Below are 23,752 nucleotides of genomic sequence, written 5' to 3' on the forward strand. Positions count from 1 at the left end.
TTAAAATGATTAATTAGTATAACATGTATTTGATGATATATCAATATAAGTATTTTATTTTATTTTTTATTTTACTTTCTCTTTCAAAATAAAGCGTGAGTTCCTGCATCAACAACGTGTTGAATTAAAGAGAGATGGAAATGGGGAGTTTTTCTTCATCATCTGCTGTTGACCTGTCTCTTGACAAACACTAATAAAGTTAGAATTCAACAGGCCCTGTGTGGACATGTGGGGATCAGATGGAATGATGGTCCATCTTACAGCCTGTTGAGAGGTTGACAGTCAGGTAATAAAGGCCTCCCTGTGATTCTGCAGCCTGAGGCCCACTGGGAGGCTGCTGGGTGACTAGAGGACACAGTCACTGTGGTGTCTTCTTCAAGCTGCTCACTGGGGTCCCATCTGACGGTATCAATTAGAGAAGAAACACCAGAAAGTCTTTATCAAATTTCTGCAATTTAATATAACAATATACACAATTGACAAATTTATTGGAATTATTCATTCACAAGGAAAAGTACACATGGGGGAGGGGGGGGGGGGTTCCAACAATATGGGCTATGGGTAAGCCTCGCAATGTCCAACATGTTAATATTCAGTGAATATATATATTCAGTGTTTAAGTATTAAATATGAGCTAAATCTGATTTTGTGATAACATTCAATTATTTACAAAGCTAAATGTTCGATTCAATTATTCATGTTTTAAATCCTTTTAAAACTAAACACTTTGCACTCCTCCACATTATGCTATCCTATTGTCGCACAATCGCTTTTGATTTTTGGGAGAGAGTTCCAAATAAAGAACAGTGGAGGTCACTTTGTTTCCAAATCAAGGTTAGTGCGACACACTAAGCTGTCCTTGGCCTGTAGCTGTACTCACTCTGATCTTGAGAAGATTCAGCTCCGTTAACCAGTTCAGCAACAAGCCACAGGCCTTTCGAACCCACTTTCACTGCTAAGCTCTTCACTGCGGTTGAACGTGTCCATGTTGTCAGACTGCAGCCTTGACTCTCCCCTGACAGACATGCACAGTTTTTAATGGACTTAAAACGCCCACTGACTGCCTGATCACCATTAATGCTGTTATTTTCAATGTGCTTATTGATAATGTGTTTCATAATGTTATGTTATGTGGTTTTGTGCTGCATGCCATGGCAGAGAAATAACAATCCATGGCTCCACAGTCATGCTCACTAAACAAACGTAAGCGATAGAAGCAAATTCGAAACATTCCCGTGTTTACCCCTGAGATTAGAAATAGCCCACACGGGGAGAGTAACAGTGATGTCACTCGAATTTCCTGACCTGCCACCGTCACTTGAACATCTCGTTCCCATGGCAACACACAACACAAAGCCAGTGTAGAGCCGACGCACGAGCACGGAGAGACAGAAGCTCAAACCGTGGCAGCGGCAGCTCGTGGAGGCACTTCCGGTGGCTACAGAACCTGCCACTGATTTGTGAAGGCAGTTGCCGAAGCTGTTTGGGGCAACTACCGCTGTTGGTGACTTATTCTGGGAGATTTGGACAAGTTTATGAACGTTTACTTTGTTCCGGGTCATGGATGGTTGAGACACTTCGTAAAGTTATGGTGTCGTCCCTTCACATCTGTTTTATTCTTTTCTACTTTCTGAGCTTGTTATGTACTGTATTTTAATACAAATAAATAGTTTCCCAACTTTAATATCCAGATATATTGGTTTTCATCTGTGGGGAGTTTAGTTAAACTTTAATAAGATTTATTAGGAGTTTTCTGGTTCAATGCCATGTTAATTATTTTATTTTTGTCTATGATCATTAACAAGATGCGCCTGTGCCACAATTCCGACTCCTCACAGCGACACAGTAAATAATTATGTTTTTTTTCAAAAATGTAGATGTAGATGAACACTTGGGCTACCCACACTGGGTTTCCCTAAAGCGCGAGGAGAATAAGGTAAAGATGTCCTTTTTTTCTTAAGTATTGTGTCCTCATATTGCTTAGTAATGGTGTGTTTTGAGCTGCATTAAAAAATTAAGTGATATTAGTGTTGGATACGTGGAGGCTATATAACATATTCTGCTGTCAAAATACTTTTGAGGACATCATTATTACTTATTACTAACCCTAACCCTAACTGTAACAAGGTACGACCAGTGTCAAGTGGACACTTCACTGCAGTACCATCTCTACATCCCTGTATTTCCATATGTATATTTATGTCCATTTCTTTATCTGATTCAATATCTGAACTTGTTCCGCAGATATGCATATCAGTTTATTTTTTGAATGTATTATTAGTTTCCATCCTCCGCAAAATTTGTAGAAAATGTCCTTCCTTCACTTGTCTTTAGTCTAGTAGCTTGAGGTCTCGCGGTGTAGACAGTTTCATTCTGTGTTAGTCTATAGTTTTTTATATTAAAAATACTAATTCAGTTGTCCTTTCCGATCCACTGAACAGTCTCTGGGCAAATCCAGTCATGACTGACAAGGTGATGCAACCAGTTTCCGATGCCAACAGGAATGGTGTGTCTTTCTGTGTAATGACCTTTATCTTTATTTTTAGATTTGGACAGAGAGTTGAGCTGTTGTTAAAAGGATGTAAAACAATCTGGTACACACAAATGTGGTAGGACTTTGCAGTGATGTCAATGGAACATGAGGCTTAATGACAGAAACGGGAAAACTGCTCTCTATCCAATGAGCTACATAAAAAGACTCAAATTTTCTCTGACTTGCTTCTCTGTCTTAAATGCTGTTATTAATGTGTCATTAGCATATTAACGTTGTGCCTTGAGAACTTCAAAGATTTTTTCATGTTAAAGTACACTTTAACCCAGTCCTTTTTAGCCCTTTTTAAGTTTCCACTATTAACATTTAGCACCACTGACACAATATGTCATTACAACAGACAATTCTATGAATTCATGCTCTAATTTAGTTATTATGATCTGCATTTGCACAAATTATTTAAGCATACAAAATTTGAATGTCTATCTGTCATCCAAGCTACATTTTTTTCAAGTTGTACTTGGTAACCTTGATGGAGATGACTAAGCCAGTCCGTCTCAATATGTCTGTCCACGGTGTCATTGTCAGTTAACTGAATTCATTGGTCTGGTATATGCACTGATGCTTTTACACTATATAATCTCATAAAATATATTTTGAAGTTGAAGGACTAACAATACGTCTTTTAAATTTTATTAAGGATGTTAGTGTTTTTAACTAAGATCGTTGGAGAATGACTATGAGATCCCGTCAAAAGGAAAACATCGGGGCCAGAGTCAACTTATGATAAAACTGTAAATGGTTTATATGCAATTGGAAAGTAAGATTGTGTGAGTCTCTCTTTGCTGTCTTTTACCACAAAAACACTGAATATATATATATATATATATATATGTACATATATATATATATATATATGTACTAAGCCAGTCCGTTTAGTATATATATATATTCAGCCTAAAGAGAATACATATAAATGGAGAGTGTGCCTGGTCCCATGGTCCTACCGTTCCTCAAACGTTGTTGGTCTGAGGTATTTCCAGGTTGTGACAACAAAGGCAGCTAACTCTAAACAGTGTGACAACACAGCCAGCTACCTCTTAACAGTGTGGTTTCCATAGTGGTTTCTGTGGACACCGGAAGTGCCTCTTCGAGCTACTGCTGCCACGATTTGAGCTTGTCCCTACTGCGAACACGAGCGATGTCTTACCCGCGCTTCCTCAGCCGTCTGTGTAAACAGGAGCAGGATGTGTATGAAACAAAAGTGGCAGCGGCCGAGTTTTACAGGCTCAACAGAATCCCAGAGCAGATCGAGCGAGCTCTGAACGAGCTGTTCCTCCACAAGCCCGCAGACCTCCACGGTTACCTGGTATGAGCTTCTAATGCTAATCACACAGCTAATCTAATCTCTGCGGTTAAAACCCTGCGTGTTTGTGTTAATTTATTTATTTTCATTCAAGAGAGCTCAAATTAAACGGAAGCAGTTCCAGCATATCCATAGCTATATGATAGCGGTATCAGGCAATTTCTAATACAGGACTTACTTTTACCTCATCTACTTTCAGGTTTCACAGGGGGCGCTGGAGAGCAACATACTCCTGAGAGCCCCTTTCCCCACCCATGTCCCCGCCCCTTTAGACATACACACATGCGCAAGTTCCAGACCCACTTAGAAAAGGAAAGGAAATAAAATAGATTATTCGTAAGTATTCGTATTAATGACATCTGGGCTGAAAACTTTTTTCAGTACTCAGTCAAACACAACAATACGGCAGCACTGTACACCTGTGCCCAAATGAAGGTCAAACAAAAGGTTTTAAGGGACAGTTCACCGAAGAATTTTAATTGACTCATTGTCTTTATTATTTTCAAATGTAAAAAAGAACACACAAAATGCCTCAATGCTCCTGACGTTCAAATTCGACAAGAAAAGGTGACATGTACACCATGTTTTAGCCTAAAAGTCCGCTACAGGAAGCAGGGATGCTACCGCTTGCCCTTGGGCGAGAGCTTGTGTGTGGTGTGTGTGTGGAAACGTATATACAGCACTAGAGGACATTTAGGTGGAAGATTGTTTTCTATTTTGTGAAGGTTGGAAAAAAGTTTATCAATGAAAGAACAAAATCAAAAGATGACATTGATTTGTTTAGTCAATAAAGTAAAAATGCCAAGAATAAGGTCAGTATGCCAAGATTAAAAGATTAGAATGTGGAACAACTGACAGCTATGTGAGCTCTCACTCTCCATCTTCCTAAGCTAGTGTGGTTCTTCCTTCAGCACAGATTTTTTGCACTGGTTACCGCTAGGGTTACAAAATTTCGGGAATATTCAAAGTTGGAAACTTGCCATTGGAATTAATATACGGGAATATGCTGGACAATTTGTGGGTAATTGATACTAACTGTATTTACCTTGTCATATACAGACATATAAACATTTTGTTTTGTCAAAAGCTGATTTGAGCCCTGAGGAAACTCTGGGCACTTGACTATATGCTTCTGCATCTTTGTTGCATTCTTAACATAGGTCTTTGCAAAGTATTTGCAAATGTACACAGCCATTCCTTCTACATTGGCTGGAGTGAAATGTCCCAACACATGAGATGTGGCATTGTTCTGTAGAATAAGATGAGAAAAAAGCTTTTCAAAAACACTAATGCAATGCCAGAGATATAAATAGTTAGCTAAACAATTGGAATTGTCTTTTAATAATATTTTACAATTGATGGATAAATGAATAGAAATAGCCTAGATGAACAGATGTACAATCCTCATTCAGCATGCTAATATATTTCCCCCAGTAATATCATCAAAACCTACCTGACTAGTCCTTTGGCTAATGCAACCCTGGTTACCTCACTGATTGGGCTACCACACTGTGTTTATGTGTCCAAAGAGAAAGAACTTCCTTGTTACTAAAACAGATTCTGATAACAAAATACCTCTCTGTAAGTTGTGACATGGCCATTTGCCTTTTTGGTTTTACCAGAGACATACAGCCACTGGACCGGCTGGGTTAACCACTTGGCTATCAACTCGATAATTTGTAACTGACTTTCATAGATTCTCCTTGTAAAACTTTGTTTCAGTCAGTTGTAATACTTGATAACGATCACACATTCGAATTTTGTATATGTAGAAACCTCAATACTTGTGAATGGTGATGTAACTGACTTTCATAGATTCTCCTTGTAAAACTTTGTTTCAGTCAGTTGTAATACTTGATAACGATCACACATTCGAATTTTGTATATGTAGAAACCTCAATACTTGTGAATGGTGATAAACTTTTTTGTATTTTTGTGATACATTTAAAGATTCATAGTCATCTCTGACAACACCCAGTTAAACTCTTTAACTCCCCTAGCATTGTATTTGTTGGAACTGTCTTTAATTTCTCAAAACCAAAAAAATCATCTACCACATTGTTGTAGATTTTATCACAACTACCACTACAATGATGCCACAGTGTCCACTTTGTGTGCAAAGCTTTTCTTATCGTCTAATTACAGGAGCTAAAGTAATTGAAGGCAGAATGTTGGTTCCACTCCCCCCAATGTGGAAGTAAAACATTTATTTTTCATCACTTTAGGCAAATTACTTCACAAACCTTTCTACACCACCAAGGATAAACAGGCTGAAGGGGCGGGAAGTTTATGGTACAAGAGGACAGCTGTCTATTGAGGTGGAGGTCTTCTGCATCGTCCGCAACATGGAGAAGGTAAAACTCAGCCGACTTTGCCTTTTGGCCATAGATTAGTCAACCTCTAGTTTGATGTAAGATCAGCAGATGAACTGTTGAACTGATATTTGTTTAAACATCCCTGACTGACGATCTAATGCTCATGTGCCAGATTCTGGATATTCGGTTCAGTGTACTCATTCAGCACGAGGAGTGAACCAATACAGATTAAACAAAGGAGATGAGATTCATTAGTGATGTGCTGATCGTTTGAAGTGACACTCAGAGGCCTCATCAAACATGCAGGAGGTGCTGATGTGAACAGGCAGCTGGAAGCAAGAAGTGAGGGAAGAAGGTAGCAATCAAAAACAGGGCATGACCCTTGACCCCTGTCTTTTCAGTGTTCTACAGTATCACAGGAGGCAGAAAGATGAGATGTGACACTGACATCACAGTGAGGTCCAAAGAAGGGCACAGACGGGGGGCTTAGCCAATATGCCCAGCGGCACAAGTGCTTTACCAGACAGTGTTCCTTAAAGCTATATTGTCTTTGTCAGGTCCTCAGAGCCAAAGATGGATAATACTGATAAAGACATGATATGTAAATATATTAAAATGTAAAATGTAAGATTTAACCATCATTAATAATACACAATTGCCAATGTTAGTTAAAGCAAATGCTAAGACAGTGCCAGATTCCACCAGATTTAGAGCCTTTTGAAAAAATTTTAAGTTTGTGTTGCAGTTCATTTTGCGTGAAGAAATTTTTGTGTTGTTAAGAGAAATTATGAGCAGAATACATTGAGAGTCAATCAACTACACTCTAAACACACAAGAGGTGCTGTTTTAATAATTTTTCTTCAACAAAGAATTAAATTTTTTTTTATGAAGTAAACAAAACAGACATTAGCTGCTCTCTGCCATCATGGAGAGGTCCACTGTCAATCTTCAACTTCTGGATCGTGTCAGGTGGAGGTGACTGTGTGAGTACAAGTCATGTTCATTTTTTTTTTATTAAGCCTATTATCACCAATCACAAATTGGCCTCAAGGGGCTTTGAGAATCTGTAGAGCAGTGGTTCTCAACCTTTTTTCAGTGACGTACCCCCTTTGAAGAAAAAATTCTGCCGAGTACCCCCTGACCAGCGCAAAGCATTTTTGGTTGAAAGAAAGATGTAATGTGATTTATTAATCCTTGTAACTAGACACATTCAAATTTAAAACTCCATCAATTTCCATAACATTGCTCATTTGTAGTGGTCTCTCTTGAACTATTTGGAAACAAAAAGATATAAAAATAACTAAAGACTTTTATTATTATCTCAAGATAAATAAAGATTTGTGCACATCAAAATAATTATCAACTTAAAGTGACCTCTTTTGGGATCATAATAAAGATATGTTCTCAAACTGAACTCATGAACTTAATTATAGCTAAACACTTCTTCCCAAAAAAGTAATCATTAACTTAGTTTTAAATAAAAGATTAGCTCAAAACATATTTTTTTTATATTTATCATCTTAAAATATCTTCTTTAAGGATCGAAAAGAATACTGACAGGTACCTTGTTTCCGCTTGCTTCTGGGAGGCTTTTCGCATCGTGTCTTGAGATGACCTGAATTCAGAAAGTTTCCTCTTAAAAAACTCAGGTGGCTTAGCAACATGACTTTCATGTTTTGTCTGGAGATACCGCTGAAGATGTGGTGGCTTAATGCCACTGTTGGCTAATCTCTCCCCACAGAAAAAAACAAAAAGTGTAAATAACCCAATCTATGTTAATGTTAATATTGGTGAAGTGTCTTTCTGTTATTTTATTGTGAAATATTTGTTCGCTTTAAGGTCATACAATTTCATTTCCGCTTTTGTATTACAGGCTTTTATTTTGAAAGGGTACCGGTAGAGACGCGGACTTCTTGTTATGAATCATTAACTTCACAACGGAAAACGTTTACGTTTTAGCGCCCCTTCGAAGAGGCACAAGCTCTCACGGTGATGTTTAGGGAAGGCTCTCTGCTCTGGTTTCGCCTTCTTTGGCTCTTGTCCCTCCGTGTTTCAGCAGTATTGCTGCTGCACTTCAACTCGACTCCATTGTTGAAGTTTTCAAGGCAGGTGATGAGAGGCAATGACAGGTGGCGTGTGCCAGGTTGGGTCAAACCATCGGTATGGGGGAGATTCTGTTTTTTTAGGATAATTAAATTGAAAAGCCTACTGAATATAAAATTTAGTTCATGAACTTACACTTATATTTTATTGAATGTTTGTTAAATAACAATTTTTCAAGGATTTTTGAATGGATGCTAATTTTAAATATAAAAAAAAAAATCCCAAGTACCCCCTGGAGCAGTGATTCTCAAATGGGGGTACGCGTACCCCTGGGGGTACTTTAAGGTACTCAAGGGGGTACTTGGGATTTTTTTCTTTATATTTAAAATTAGCATTTTTTATTTTATATTTTATATTCAGTAGGCTTTTCAATTTAATTATCCTAAAAAAACAGAATCTCCCCCATACCAATGGTTTGACCCAACCTGGCACACGCCACCTGTCATCGCCTGTCATCACCTGCCTTGAAAACTTCAACAATGGAGTCGAGTTGAAGTGCAGCAGCAATACTGCTGAAACACGGAGGGACAAGCGCCAAAGAAGGCGAAACCAGAGCAGAGAGCCTTCCCTAAACAACACCGTGAGAGCTTGTGCCTCTTCGAAGGGGCGCTAAAACGTAAACGTTTTCCGTTGTGAAGTTAATGATTCATAACAAGAAGTCCGCGTCGCTACCGGTACCCTTTCAAAATAAAAGCATGTAATACAAAAGCGGAAATGAAATTGTATGACCTTAAAGCGAGCAAATATTTCACAATAAAATAACAGAAAGACACTTCAATAATATTAACAATAACATAGATTGGGTTATTTACACTTTTTGTTTTTTCTGTGGGGAGAGATTCGCCAACAGTGGTATTAAGCCACCACATCTTCAGCGGTATCTCCAGACAAAACATGAAAGTCATGTTGGTAAGCCACCTGAGTTTTTTAAGAGGAAACTTTCTGAATTCAGGTCATCTCAAGACACGATGCGAAAAGCCTCCCCGAAATCAAACGGAAACAAGCTACCTGTCAGTATTCTTTTCGATCCTTAAAGAAGATATTTTAAGATGATAAATATTTAAAAAAATATGTTTTGAGCTAATCTTTAATTTAAAAGTTAATGATTTATTTTTTGGGAAGAAGTGTTTAGCTATAATTAAGTTCATGAGTTCAGTTTGAGAACATATCTTTTTTATGATCCCAAAAGAGTTGATAATTACTTTGAGGTGCACAAACCTTTATTTATATTGAGATAATAATAAAAGTCTTTAGTTATTTTTATATCTTTTTATTTCGAAATAGTTCAAGAGAGACCACTGCAAATGAGCAATGTTATGGACATTGATGGAGTTTTAAATTTGAATGTGTCTAGTTACAAGGCTTAATAAATCACATTACATCTTTCTTTCAACCAAAAATGCTTTGGGCTGGTTAGGGGGTACTCTGCAGAATTTTTTCTTTGAAGGGGGTACGTCACTGAAAAAAGGTTGAGAACCACTGCCCTGGAGTACCTTCAAGTACCCCCAGGGGTAGGCGTACCCCCATTTGAGAATCACTGCTGTAGAGCATATGGCTGACAGGAAAACAACTCCCCCAACAAACCTTTAATTCAATGATGGAAAGACATGCAATGCAATAGATGCATGTAAGAACCAGAAGAAAAAATCAAATGGTAAGCATGAATGAAGAATAGGAGGTTGAGACAGTTCCAGGTTCTGCCAACAGAAGAGCCACATGACCTCCTGTCCACTATGAAGACCTGGACCGAGGACAGAATTCACAAACGCACAAGAGGCATAACCAAGCACATTATTAACACAGCTAGGAGAAGAACACAGAAGGTGTTGGCGGTGGGGGGGTTTAACTATTGAGCCTGGGACTCTTGGAGAACAAAGATCCGCCAAGTTCCCAGGATGTCCAATGGTCCAGCAGAGCCTTAATGAAAGGACAGGACAGGGGAGAGAAAAAAAGAGGAACTGAGAGACACAAAGAACACTGCCTGGATGCTCATGTGCTTGTAGGAATAGACAAATTGATCGTCAGAAACATGGTTTTCAGATAATATACATTAATTCAGTTCCAGCTTTATATCAGTATTAAGATTCACTGCTTGATCACAAGTGAGTGTAGTGTTGGTGTGTGGAGGTTGAGAGGATGTAATTCATAAGGCTTTTCTTCTCTTCTTGTTCAGAGCATGTGCTCAGCTGCTGTCTCCAGCCACTTTGGACATGAAGAGGCATCACAGGACTGGAAGCAGACGGCTGACCATGTGATGACTGCTGTCCAGTGGGTCAATGAACCTCTCAACAATATGCTGCAGGGCCAGAAACCCTGTGACCAATTAGAAGTTGATCAGGCACTCAGGTACTGTTCAACTGAGTTACCCTGCTATTCTTGAAGTTCAGACACAAATAGAACTTTGTTTTATCAACCATCTCTAGATAGTCCACAGAGGAAATTTAGCAACTCTAACAAAGATTTCTACTGTTCATGTCAAAAACTATCATCATTGACGTACAGAAAAAAATTGAACATAGATTGTCCAACTAATAGTCCTTCACAATATTGGGAGAGCTTGGCCTAGGGGATAGAGCGGGTGTTCTGCAACAAGAAGGTTGCCGGTTCGAATTCCACTCTTTCCCATCTGCATGCCTAAGTGTCTCTGGCAAGATACTGAACCCCTAAAATGGCCACTCATAAATGCTGAGTGTTCTAAAAATGTAAGTTGCTTTGGACAAAAGCGTCAGATAAATGACATGTAATAATAATATTGTAATATTGTGTAATTCCCTCATTTAGATTATAAACTACAAGGAAGTCAAATACACATTAATAAAAAATTTTGGTTTTTTAATGCATTAGGATCCAACGGGGTCACATGTGCCTTGTGTTGACATCCTGGAATGGGGTCACGCAGAAGTTAATGCTTTGCACTTGCAGCCACATCAAATCATCATTATGTATTGAGCTCCCCTTGTGTCTCAAGACCCAACAGAAAAGCTTGATAAGTTATCTTGGGGGTTGGGGTGAACAATGCCATATTGACATGGTACCGTCTGTCTCATAATAGATTCCAATTTTGAATCAGAAAGAGTGGAAACATTTCAAGTATATCACATCTTCCATTTGTTGTATACTCAAATACTTTTAGATAGAAAGAGTCGTTCTTTTTTTTATCTTAGATAAAGTACTTTATTAATCCTAGTCGGGATACATATCCCATCTGGTCTGGGAACACCTTGAGATCTGCCAGGAAGAGCAGGAATTTCTGGGAGTAGGGGCATCTGGAATACTTGGCCAGTTAACTCCACGGCGATTAAATGGGATGTGTAATGTAGACATGGCTTCAGTTGAAGAGCCATGCACATGCATGACTGTGTCAGCTGCAATAACATGGATATTATGATTCCGAATTGGAGTAATTCATTTGTTGACCTCGATTGTAATTGATAACGGACCTTGTGTGATCTCTTTAGTTATTGTGAGTGAGTGAGGTTGACCTGAGAACATCAAATGAGATCACCTGTGTTCCACGCAGGTGACATACATGTAGGGGCAAAGTATTCTGGAGCAAATTAATTTGGTGTTATTTTTTTGTGCTTCATGAACAGATAGGCCATCTTTTAAATCTTGTTCATGTGGCCCAAAATAAAACTTTATGTTCTGTAATTTGGTGCAGCAACTTCTTCATGGTGTGCTACCTGGAGGAGAAAGAGATCCGCGACAGGGAAAAGGAGGAGAGTCCTTGTGAGCCTGAGGTGGTGCTTCCTCCTGAAACGCCTACGAAGACTAAAGGCAAAAAGAGTCTTGATAAAGGTAGGGAGCTTACTAGGGGGACAAATGTAAAGCTTCAGTACAGTGGGAGACCTTGATGTTTTATGGCATCAGAAATCAGTCACAGCATAATGTTGTGTTTAGTTGTTTAAAAAATATGGTTTCACATTTCAAAAGTAATTTTCTGTATTGAGGCCATCACCTTACTGGTGATGGTTTATGCCTAAATGATGAATATACTGTCTTAGAGAACAATATATCCATTTTGATCTCTGTGGTGAACCTATGTCCTTTCCCTCCTGCTCCTCACTGATCTTATGTCATGTAAATAAAAGGGACCTAATCGTGTCAATAGACTGGACAAGCATGCAAACTAAATGTTGCAACACTTTTCTATTGAAGGCGATTTACATAGTAAAAGCCCTCTCTAATTTACGTTTTCAAAATATCTAAAAGGATTGTTCTGTATCTGCAGGGAATGACAGCATGTTTGTGAGAGTTCACAGAGACTGAAGTTTCTAATTTGGTCTAAACAAATCTGTCACTACGATCCCAATTTTGTGGGTATAAACATCCCGTTGAGAGATAACATTTTTTTATGAGCAAAGAGTCTTGGTGCAGCGGCCAATTGAATGTTCAACTCTGTTGCTACTGTCTCATCAGCTGCATCAGGTTTTACATTTAATAATTCATTATTTGATCACTGTTATAGACACCAGATAAACTCAGAAACTTCAGTTAATGTTCACATCAATTATCAGAATTGACACAATTCAGTGAGTTTAGTGACCTTGACTTAGTATTCCTGAAACTTCTGATTAGTTCATACTCAACAGTCTCTAAAGTTTTTACTCAGAATGAAGAGAAAATCAACAAACATCCAGTGAGCAGCAGTTGAGTGTTGATTAGACATGTCAGAGGACAATGGTCAGACTGACAGAAAGACTACAGTAACTTAGATAGTCACTCTGTACAACTGTGGAGAACAGAGAAGCATAAGAATGAACAACATCCCTGAGGTGGAAGATTTCTGCTGAGGCTGCAGATGTAGAGTCACAATCTGGAGTCAACATCATGATTCCATGGAGACTGCTGCTGCTGGTGTGATGATGTGGAGAATGGTGTCTTGAAAACCTGGTCACTGTGGTTTCTGGTTTGCTCTGGTTTTTGAATGTGCCTGAGTTTCATCTGACTTTCAGGTAAAAAGAACAACACTCCAGAGAAGCCACTCCCCCCAGCTGAGCCAACCGAACCAGTTCTGCCTGGAAGCATGGCCATAGGGTCGGTGTCTCTGGCTGTTGCCAGAACTGGGGCTCAGTTACAGGGCATCCCTCTCTACAAATACATAGCCACTCTAAAGGCCCGAGAGGTTAGATCACTAGCAGCACAGACATGCATATTTATGCTAACAATAAAAAAACATATTGGGAGCAACATGTGTCTTAACATATTTTATTCAGACTCCTGCACAGTTTCATATCCCCATCCCTCTGGTAACCTTGCTGAGCTGTGGGAAGGCTTCTCCTGGAAAACTGAGTTTACTGGAGGAAGTCATCCTGATCCCCAAAGCAGGACAACGAGTCAAACAGGTGCTCACACTCAGTGTAGCTGTGCCATATTTTGTCTGTGGCCCACTCCCTCAAAGTGATGGCTGTTGGTATAGACTCAGCCATATAAAGTTGTCTCTTTCTTTGTTCATGCTATGACATGGTATATATTTAGTGAGGCTACATTCAGTTTTCTCTTGGATATTAATAAAATGCACTGAACTGTAAACTTGCTCCCCAGATCATCACAATGACCCTCGAGTTACAGAAGGAGATGATAAGAATAATGAACACTTCAACAAAAGCCGGGGTGAGAGACATTGCTATTGATTCACTGTGAGAATTGCAACTGAGTTCACACAGGCTTTATGATGGCAGAGAATGAAGAAAGCTGGAGGCAGGACTCAAAACTTTCTGTGATGGAGCTTTCCTAAAAGATATACACATAGAAGGTTATTTCTAAGTGATTTCCATGGCTAATGTTCAAATTAACTCCGGTGTGCAGGCTTGGAAATGCTTATTAAAACATTCAATACTTCGATCTGCCTTTTCTTTCACGCAGCATTTGTACTATATACACAGATTTATCTCCTCCATTGTTCAGCGACCTCTGGCACTGATATTCACAACACAGTGCAGAGGATTTCACCCCACTTTTCATAACTTTGAAATGACAACTGTTTCTTTCAAGCCTATGAATAAATAGTCTATTGTCATCCACATGCAGCTTCAGCCAAGCCATGTTCTAACAGATGATGTGTAGACCCTTCTAGGTTAATTTATTTATTACAGATGTGTAAAAGCACAATGCATAGATGTTGTTGACTTGGTGAACAATGTGTATCTTCTCCAAGGTCGTTCAGTCTATTCCGCATGACAGTGGAGCGCCGGCTGTGAGCTTTGAGAGACCTGAGCAGCCTCTGGACCTTATCACTGAAGCCTGCGCTAACCTCGGACTGAAACTGGGAACAGAGATCCATTTAGCAGTGCACTGTGCCGCCTGCGAGCTAATGGACTATGTAAGTTGAATGTCACTGGCTTCATGTGCATAATCATCTCTATGTGCATACAGCCAAATATCTCAGGTCACATATACATCCAGGATAGTATAATTGCTGCAGACACAGACAGAATCAGCAATGGAGGAAATAGCCTTTTCTTTTCTCCCTCTTTGTGTCAGTCTAAAGGAAAGTATGAAATTTCAACCGGAGTTTTGAAGTCTCCAGATGAATTAGTGGACGTGTACCAGTCCCTCAACAGGAAATATCCAGCACTGGTAGCCTTCATCAATCCATTTAGGACAGAGGTAAGTTTTTTATCTCATCATTGTTTCATCCATTGTATTATTTATTATTTGATTAAATCAAAGTGATTGTGAGGTTTCTTCTTGCATGGTTGTAGTACCAGCTGAAACACGAAAACTAGTTTGCAACCTGGAGGTACCATCACAGAGAGCCGTTGACATGTGAAAGGTGCTGCTTAATTTACTTGCAGTTCCTCCTTTGTAAAGAAATCCCCGGTTTACTGTAAAAAGGATATTTAACACCACATCGGATCTTATCAGTGTCATCATCACATTTTCTGTCTTGTCAGCTTAAATCACACTTTCATGAATGGTCATTATCATAACAAGGGCTCTATGTAGAACCAATGGAACTCTCAGTATTTAGGTTTATTTTCTTGACTGGTGTTAATGTTGTCTCTGTGTGTATGTGTATGATGATTTGTACACTCAGCTCACTTCACTCAAATGTCCGTCCTTGTTCTTGTGCTCTGTAAGGACAAAGAGCAGTGGGAGAAGCTGAACAACCAGATTGGAGGCACATGTTCGCTGCTCCTGGACATCACTAATGAGTCAAAGGCCCCACCCCCTCCAGGAGTCAGCGGCCGCATCTTAAAACACGTTCACGAGACGACAGTCAGTGATTTGATACGCATCGCATCAGAGCGCCAAGGTAACACAACCACTCAGGTGTGGCAGAGAAAATCTGCAGAAGCACTGCTCAAGGGGAAGATAGTGCTCAGCTGTAAATGAGTAAAATACTATTGAACTCAGCATCCACAATAGAATAATACAAGAAAGAGAATTCTTTGAATTTCCAACTCTGCTCTTATAACATATAAGAGTCATGGTAGTGGAACAAAGATGGGCACATCTGCTGGTTCAAGCTTTCCCTTCACAAGAGAAGGTGCCACAAAAGATCAGCTAATACACATACAACAAAGCATTATTAAAATGTGTGTATATATATATATATATATATAAATATATATATTAGTGCTGTCAAACGATTACAATATTTAATCGCAATTAATCGCATTTATGTCATAGTTAACTCAAAATTAAATAGCAGTTAATCGCCAATTTCTATCTATTCTAAATGTCCCTTTTTTCCGATTTAATGCTCTTATCAACATGGAAAGTGCTTAATGCAAATATTTTATTTTATTGAAAAACAACATTGGCCAACAGGACTCAGCCTATAGTGCAGTTAAACCATGGCTTATTATTTACTTTTTTTTTCAATTTTGCTGTGAACATAACAGTCAGGCCTCTTATTTCAGAAACAATGAACTGTAACAGTTAGGTTACCAATAAAAGTAAGCCTACTTCGTCTTTGCTTTCAGCCAGCTACTCAGACAAGCAACAAAATAACAAACAACAAAATACGCAGGCAAGTGTCGGCCTACTTTGAAATAAATTCCTCATATTTGTGGAAAATGTATGAAATAAGAAGTACCCTATTTTGAAATAAATAAAAACATATAGCTGCAGCCCAATAGGTTAAAAATAGAAACTCAGTGTTTTAACTGTTTTCATAGATATGAAGCAGTCAGTCAGTCACTGAGCGGCTGCTTCACGTGAACAAGCTCTGATCTCACTGTGTCTCTCTGAGCGAGTGATAGTGAGCGGGGGGCGGCGCCCCCTGACCAGTGCCCTATCTGGGAGGACACACACACACACACACACACACACACACACACACACACACACACACACACACACACACACACACACACACACACACACACACACACACACACACACACACACACACACACACACACACACACACACACAGAAAAGCATGAGTTGGCAGCTCTGCGTTAATCTTGCGAGAAAAACATTGACGTTGTTAAAATGGGTTTGCGTTAACGCTGTTAATAATGCGTTCAACTAACAGCACTAATATATACACATATATACCTGAGCTGCTTAGGTATAATCCTCTAAAGGAAAAGACACTTATATATTCTATAGCAGTGGTTCTCAACCTTTTTTCAGTGACGTACCCCCTTCAAAGAAAAAATTCTGCCGAGTACCCCCTAACCAGCCCAAAGCATTTTGGTTGAAAGAAAGATGTAATGTGATTTATTAAGCCTTGTAACTAGACACATTCAAATTTAAAACTCCATCAATGTCCATAACATTGCTCATTTGTAGTGGTCTCTCTTGAACTATTTCGAAATAAAAAGATATAAAAATAACTAAAGACTTTTATTATTATCTCAATATAAATAAAGGTTTGTGCACCTCAAAATAATTATCAACTATTTTGGGATCATAATAAAGATATGTTCTCAAACTGAACTCATGAACTTAATTATAGCTAAACACTTCTTCCCAAAAAATAAATCATTAACTTTTAAATTAAAGATTAGCTCAAAACATATTTTTTAAAATATTTATCAACTTAAAATATCTTCTTTAAGGATCGAAAAGAATACTGACAGGTAGCTTGTTTCCGTTTGCTTCTGGGAGGCTTTTCGCATCGTGTCTTGAGATGACCTGAATTCAGAAAGTTTCCTCTTAAAAAACTCAGGTGGCTTACCAACATGACTTTCATGTTTTGTCTGGAGATACCGCTGAAGATGTGGTGGCTTAATACCACTGTTGGCGAATCTCTCCCCACAGAAAAAACAAAAAGTGTAAATAACCCAATCTATGTTATTGTTAATATTATTGAAGTGTCTTTCTGTTATTTTATTGTGAAATATTTGCTCGCTTTAAGGTCATACAATTTCATTTCCGCTTTTGTATTACATGCTTTTATTTTGAAAGGGTACCGGTAGAGACGCGGACTTCTTGTTATGAATCATTATCTTCACAACGGAAAACGTTTACGTTTTAGCGCCCCTTCGAAGAGGCACAAGCTCTCACGGTGATGTTTAGGGAAGGCTCTCTGCTCTGGTTTCGCCTTCTTTGGCGCTTGTCCCTCCGTGTTACAGCAGTATTGCTGCTGCACTTCAACTCGACTCCATTGTTGAAGTTTTCAAGGCAGGTGATGACAGGCGATGACAGGTGGCGTGTGCCAGGTTGGGTCAAACCATCGGTATGGGGGAGATTCTGTTTTTTTAGGATAATTAAATTGAAAAGCCTACTGAATATAAAATTTAGTTCATAAACTTACACTTATATTATATTGAATATTTGTTAAGTAACAATTTTTCAAGGATTTTTGAATGGATGCTAATTTTAAATATAAAGAAAAAAAATCCCAAGTACCCCCTTGAGTACCTTAAAGTACCCCCAGGGGTACGCGTACCCCCATTTGAGAATCACTGTTCTATAGGCATACGTGAATACAACTGGATACTTATACGTAATCTAACCCATTGGAGGTTTGGTCTGATGGGCAATTTTAAAACTGCCTTGAATGTAATCGATAACTTAATGTCCCCTCTTCTTGGCTGAACCCTGAATTTCCTCACATTCAGTGTTTTCCATGAGTAAATGTAGACATCATCCGAATCAGGTTTTGCTGCCAAGCAGGTTTACACATACAAGGAATTTGCTGTGGTGTGTTGGTGCAAGTATAAATATAGAAAATGTCAAAAAAGGAAACAAACAAAAGAGTACTATAAGAAGCACGGGAAGTCAAAGTGTCCCAGTCTCAGGCAGCGATGTCAGTGCAGTTCGGCCTTGTTGGTGAGGCCAGCAGCAGTCCACCTGCTTATTCCACACTCTCATGTTTTCACTAGAATATTGTGCAGTGGCCTGTTACTGCCCCAGTTCTTACTCACCACACAGGCATACTCTAGATCAGGGACATGGATTGTTTTGATTGAGGGAGCTCCCACGGAATCAGAACAGCAATGCTAATTGTATTTTGGGGAACAAATCAAAATAACATATCAAGGGAGTATTTATTACTCACTCACTCACTCTCACTCATCGTCATCCGCTTATCCGGGGTCGGGTCGCGGGGGGAGCAGCTCAAGCAGGGGGCCCCAGACTTCCCTTTCCCGGGCCACATTGAACAGCTCTGACGGGGGGATCCCGAGGCGTTCCCAGGCCAGTGTTGAGATATAATCTCTCCACCTAGTCCTGGGTCTTCCCCGAGGTCTCCTCCCCACTGGACGTGCCTGAAACACCTCCCAAGGGAGGCGCCCAGTGGGCATCCTTACCAGATGCCCGAACCACCTCAGCTGACTCCTTTCTAAGTAAAGGAGCAGCGGCTCTAATCCGAGTTCCTCACGGATGACTGAGCTTCTCACCCTATCCCTAAGGGAGACGCCAGCCACCCTTCTGAGAAAACTCATCTCGGCCGCTTGTACCCGCGATCTCGTCCTTTCGGTCATCACCCAGCCCTCATGACCATAGGTGAGGATAGGAACGAAGATCGACCGGTAGATCGAGAGCTTTGCCTTGCGGCTCAGCTCTCTTTTCGTTACAACAAAGCGAACGCAATACCGCCCCCGCTGCTCTCCGGCCAATCTCACGCTCCATAGTACCCTCACTCGCGAACAAGACCCCGAGGTACTTAAACTCCTTCACTTGGGCTAAGGACTCATTTCCTACCCGGAGTAAGCAATCCATCGGTTTCCTGCTAAGAGTCATGGCCTCAGATTTAGCGGTGCTGATCCTCATCCCAGCCGCTTCACACTCGGCTGCCAGCCGATCCAGTGAGTGCTGAAGGTCACAAGCCGATGATCCAATGAGGACCACATCATCCGCAAAAAGCAGTGACGAGATCCTCAGACCACCGAACTGCAACCCCTCCCCACCACGACTACGCCTAATGGTTTATGGTATTTATTAATAATACCATAAATGGAGCGGCAAGCAGTACCGGCTTGAAGCCATCAGCAGAGTAACAGTGTCCTGTTAGAATGACTAAATATTATTGGACATTACATGTTAACTGGAAGCTGAGATGCTGATCCTGACACGTGAATGAAGCAGATACTTCAGTGGCTGAGTCTCCACAGGTTCTTCATTTAAAAATGTGAAACATTGCTTCTCTGATGGATTGTTATCAATTCTAATTGCATTTGTGTGTTTGTGTGTCCTCACCTGTTGCCCTGCAGGTTCAGTGTTGATGGGAACAACGTGTAATGAGCCCTGCACCAACGACTCCTTATCAGATATAGTGAGTTTATTCTTTTATTTTGTGACACAGACACACATAACAATAATAATAATAATATTGACTTAGAATATGAGAACATTGTCGATAGTGTGAGAACCATAGAAACACCTGAATGTGCAGCTCCTCTCTGGGTTGTAAAGCTTTATATTATATTAATATAATGTTACAGTAATATATTAATATAAATATTGTATTCATATTAAGTGTCCTCTTTTCACTTTCACTGCTCTCATAATGATACACCAGCTGTTTTCAGAAAATGTCCTCCTCAGCACAAACAGAACAGTTGTTCAACAGTGGAGCATTGAGCAAAACCCGGATCAACCATATTCCAGCAATTGCATCTGCATGTACATATGTGTATACATGTGCACAGTACTCTGTGAGCAGCACTCTGAGATGGTGCCCCATGTTGAGCTGCACATTCACACTGTCCATCGGTTCTGGATTCACAGCTAGTGACTGGACTCACTGGCATGTTCATGAAAAAAACACTTTATGACAATGACATTTAGTTTTGTCCTTTTTTGTGTCTTCATCAAGTAAAAAACTAGATGTTGTGTCACAGTTGTAATCAGTAAAGCTTTTTTGTGAGCATCTATTCAGTGTTCGTCACAGCGGCTCCTGTCTCACAGTGTGCTGCTCTTCTACTCCCTCAGGCTGTGGGTCTGGGGCTGGACTATGTCAAACTGGGAGGTCTGAGCGGTGCTGAGAGGATGACTAAATACAACCGCCTGGTTTGTATAGAGGAAGAACTGGACCAACAAGGAATCCGGGGTGGGTTTTCTATGCTCCTCCCTTATCTTTCTTTTTTTTGTAGCTGGACAGAGATAAAGGAGCCAGACAAAGAGAGAGAGCACATCTCTCTCTCTCTCTCTCTCTCTCTCTCTCTCTCTCTCTGTGTGTGTGTGTTTAAAAGGAAATGTGTGAGGAATCATACAAACGTGTATTTGTGTGTCTGTCTGTGTGTGTGTGTTTGGGAGAATGAAAAGCCATACCTTGGATCTGTTAATTGGCTGCCTAATTACACACTGGGACAAATACTTTCCCAGTCATCATTTCCAAATGATAGATGCAGGCAGGAGCAGCGGCGAGTTAATGAGAGATGACTACGTGTGTGAATCCAGTTCCGATCAAAAAAACACTTTATTTATCATGTTTGCTGCTGTTTGTTGTTTGTGTTGAAATGACGTGCTGCAGCCCGGAGTGGACCAAGTGCAGAAAGAGACTCAGTGGGCTTCAGCTGCAGCAGCGGGGCCATCATTTCATCCTGTTATGTGAAGCGTCTGTGTTCTTCCTTTTGTCCTCTCACTTCATTTCATTATTTTGTCTTGTCAGTCTCCAAGGAGAGGCACTCCCCTCCCCTGTTTGCTGGAAAACTACAGAAGGAGTCCACTGCTGGGGGCAGAGCTCTGTCAGAGGAGGCCTGAGGCAACACAGCTCGCAAGAGAACACGACTGATAAGCCCACCACATTATATTTAACTTTCAACAGCCGATTCTGCTGTGAGCACTGAGTCACATGATTAAGTGCATCCGTTATAGTGTTACTATTCTCTTTAAATAAAAATAAAGCTATTCAAAGACAGACTGAGAGGGCTTACGCTACCTTCAGCAAAGCGGCTTTTAAAACCCCTAACATCTTTTCACCACTTCAGGTAGGAGCCATGTTACCAGACACTGTAGACTGCAGCTCCTTCTACAAACAGGTCTGCTTTCAGGTCACAATCCACCACCTCCATAAAAACATCCAAATATAGCAGCACTCAGCAGCCACAACACACGAGCCTTCACTATTCACTACAATGGAGACAGGAGAGAGCCACTGATAGAGCTCATTATTTAATTTCACCACTTTAATTTTAAGCATGTTTTCTTAATGAATGTATGAATCTTTTCATTAAATAATTTTTTCTAAAAATGTGTTTATTTTGTATTACTTCCAGGAAAAAACAATATTCCTAAATACTACTATTACTACAATATTTTTGTATATTTTTAACATTTAATTTAAGTAAGCGTGCCGTTGTCCTTTGATTTCAAGCAAAGTGAATCTTAACGTTTCGGATTGTTTTATTCAAAGTTTGAGATGTTTAGGTATTTTTCTGGTTTCCTCTTCTGTTAGTGGTGTTGCTGTCCCTCTGAGGGGTGGGGGTGGTCCCGGGTCCTGACCCAGCGTTGGGACTTATGATCTCGATTAAATGTGAAATTGAAAACACTCCAATGATTCAGATAAATTTGATAATTTTTAAACTCTACAAGTCAGGGTCACCCATCGGGCTCATTCATAAGTGACTTAAGAGAGTGACAGTCACACACAGCAAGACCCCTTCGCTGCTCATTGGCTTGTGGAGGAAAGGATCCTGTCAGTGTGTAGAAACACTAGAGGAGCTACGACTCTGCACAGACCAAAAGAAGCTTGTATGTAGGAGCTACCTCGGTGCTATGGGACATATGCGAAATCAATCATAAAAATAAATTACGCTTCAAATTCTATTTCGTTGAATTGTTTTCTCGATTTGCCGGCAGCTTACACTCCGCACTGCTGTAAAAGTGTGTGAGTGAAGATAACCTCTAATCAATGAAACGTGCAGACACAGGCTGAGGCCGGGCACACAGCGGCGTCTCAACGGAGGCTCCCTGGTAAGGCAATTACTGTGTTTGGGAAAATAAATGAAATGACTAACAAAATAGGTCAAATTAAGTGTTTCCCAGACACACAAAAAGGACCTCCCTAATTGCTGGTCCCCGAAGGGACCAAAATACAAAAACAACAAAACATCATATTGTATCGGCCCGAACGATGACAGAAAAGACGCTGACAATAGGTTGCAGTGGCGAATGAGGATGCTGGGGAAGAAAAGGACACAGCATGGTTCGTATAATTATATGTTTTGCCTCGATCGGCAGCGAGCGCATCTTCTGTCAATCACTGTCAACAAGTCTGGTAGCTGGAGCAGATGGTAGGGGAAGGAATTGAGCCGGTCATTGACTTTGTTTCTTGCCAAGGGAAGAGGCAAACATCCCCCCCCGAGGATTCAAACAGACATTGTATGTTGCCATACTATTGAGTAATGCCACGATGGCCTCGACAAGAAGAACCTCATTGGATATGGAGGATATGAGCAGAGACAAATCAATAGGAAGGCCTACTCTTCTTTCTACTCCTACTGAAGCACTGACACTTTATCCTCCAATCCTATGGGAGGACGCAAAGCTGCATATGCTCTGTGCACAGGGATTTGTTTAATCCCTTCACACGCCATTTCCTGTTCCTACTGTTGTGACTAAATCTGCGTTTAAATAAAGTTAGCGTCTTTGAACAGCACTGCTGATGAATCCTGTTAGAGCCACGATGGCGTTTCCTGCATGCTCTGTTAAAGTGGAACCGGGAGCTGGAAATTGCACCTCAGTGCTAAATGAAGCCTAAAGCTTTAATTAAGAGCAGCACACAAAGAGGGACGGATGCTGGCCGCCGCTCACAGCTCTCATGTTTCAGCCCCGAGCTCGAGGAGGTGTCTGGGAAACCTCGACAGGTGCTGAGGTGAAACAAAACGAGATGAGAGCGGACCAGCATTGTGGGTCAATCAGCAGCATTCACTGTGACTTTGAAAGGGCAAAGGCGGATCCTCGGCTTCATACCTGACTCCCAGCCTCTAATCACTGAGGCTTAGAGGTGAAATCCACTGGGAAGTCACTCGAACACTGTTGCTAAACCGACAGTGATGACGCCCTCTCCTCTTCTGCTGCGAGGCAGAGGAGACTTTATTAATCGTGTGCAACAGAATCTAGAGAAGTGAA

The 23,752-nt window shown here is 40.3% G+C and overlaps 1 protein-coding gene across 1 annotated transcript; it reads left to right on the forward strand.

Moving 5' to 3' along the window:
- Positions 1–3,685: 3,685 nt before the first annotated feature.
- eno4 (enolase 4) lies at positions 3,686–23,620 on the forward strand. Its single transcript, XM_062401473.1, has 13 exons — positions 3,686–3,860; positions 6,083–6,211; positions 10,449–10,621; positions 11,937–12,073; positions 13,231–13,400; positions 13,492–13,620; positions 13,820–13,888; positions 14,433–14,597; positions 14,759–14,884; positions 15,359–15,533; positions 19,891–19,952; positions 20,612–20,729; positions 21,291–23,620. Exons 1-13 carry the CDS (start codon positions 3,693–3,695, stop codon positions 21,380–21,382), a joined length of 1,713 nt encoding a protein of 570 aa, XP_062257457.1. The 5' UTR covers positions 3,686–3,692; the 3' UTR covers positions 21,383–23,620.
- The last annotated feature ends 132 nt before the right edge of the window (positions 23,621–23,752 follow it).

This window comes from Platichthys flesus, chromosome 12 (genome assembly GCF_949316205.1).
Source record: "Platichthys flesus chromosome 12, fPlaFle2.1, whole genome shotgun sequence".
NCBI classification, from domain to species: domain Eukaryota; kingdom Metazoa; phylum Chordata; class Actinopteri; order Pleuronectiformes; family Pleuronectidae; genus Platichthys; species Platichthys flesus.

Bases quoted from the DNA above. Each gene is read 5' to 3' on its own strand.
- eno4 (XM_062401473.1), top strand. From the start codon at position 3,693: ATGTCTTACCCGCGCTTCCTCAGCCGTCTGTGTAAACAGGAGCAGGAT. The intron at 13,889-14,432 runs GTGAGAGACATT...ATCTTCTCCAAG, and splicing joins ACACTTCAACAAAAGCCGGG to GTCGTTCAGTCTATTCCGCA. The intron at 14,598-14,758 runs GTAAGTTGAATG...TCTTTGTGTCAG, and splicing joins CCTGCGAGCTAATGGACTAT to TCTAAAGGAAAGTATGAAAT.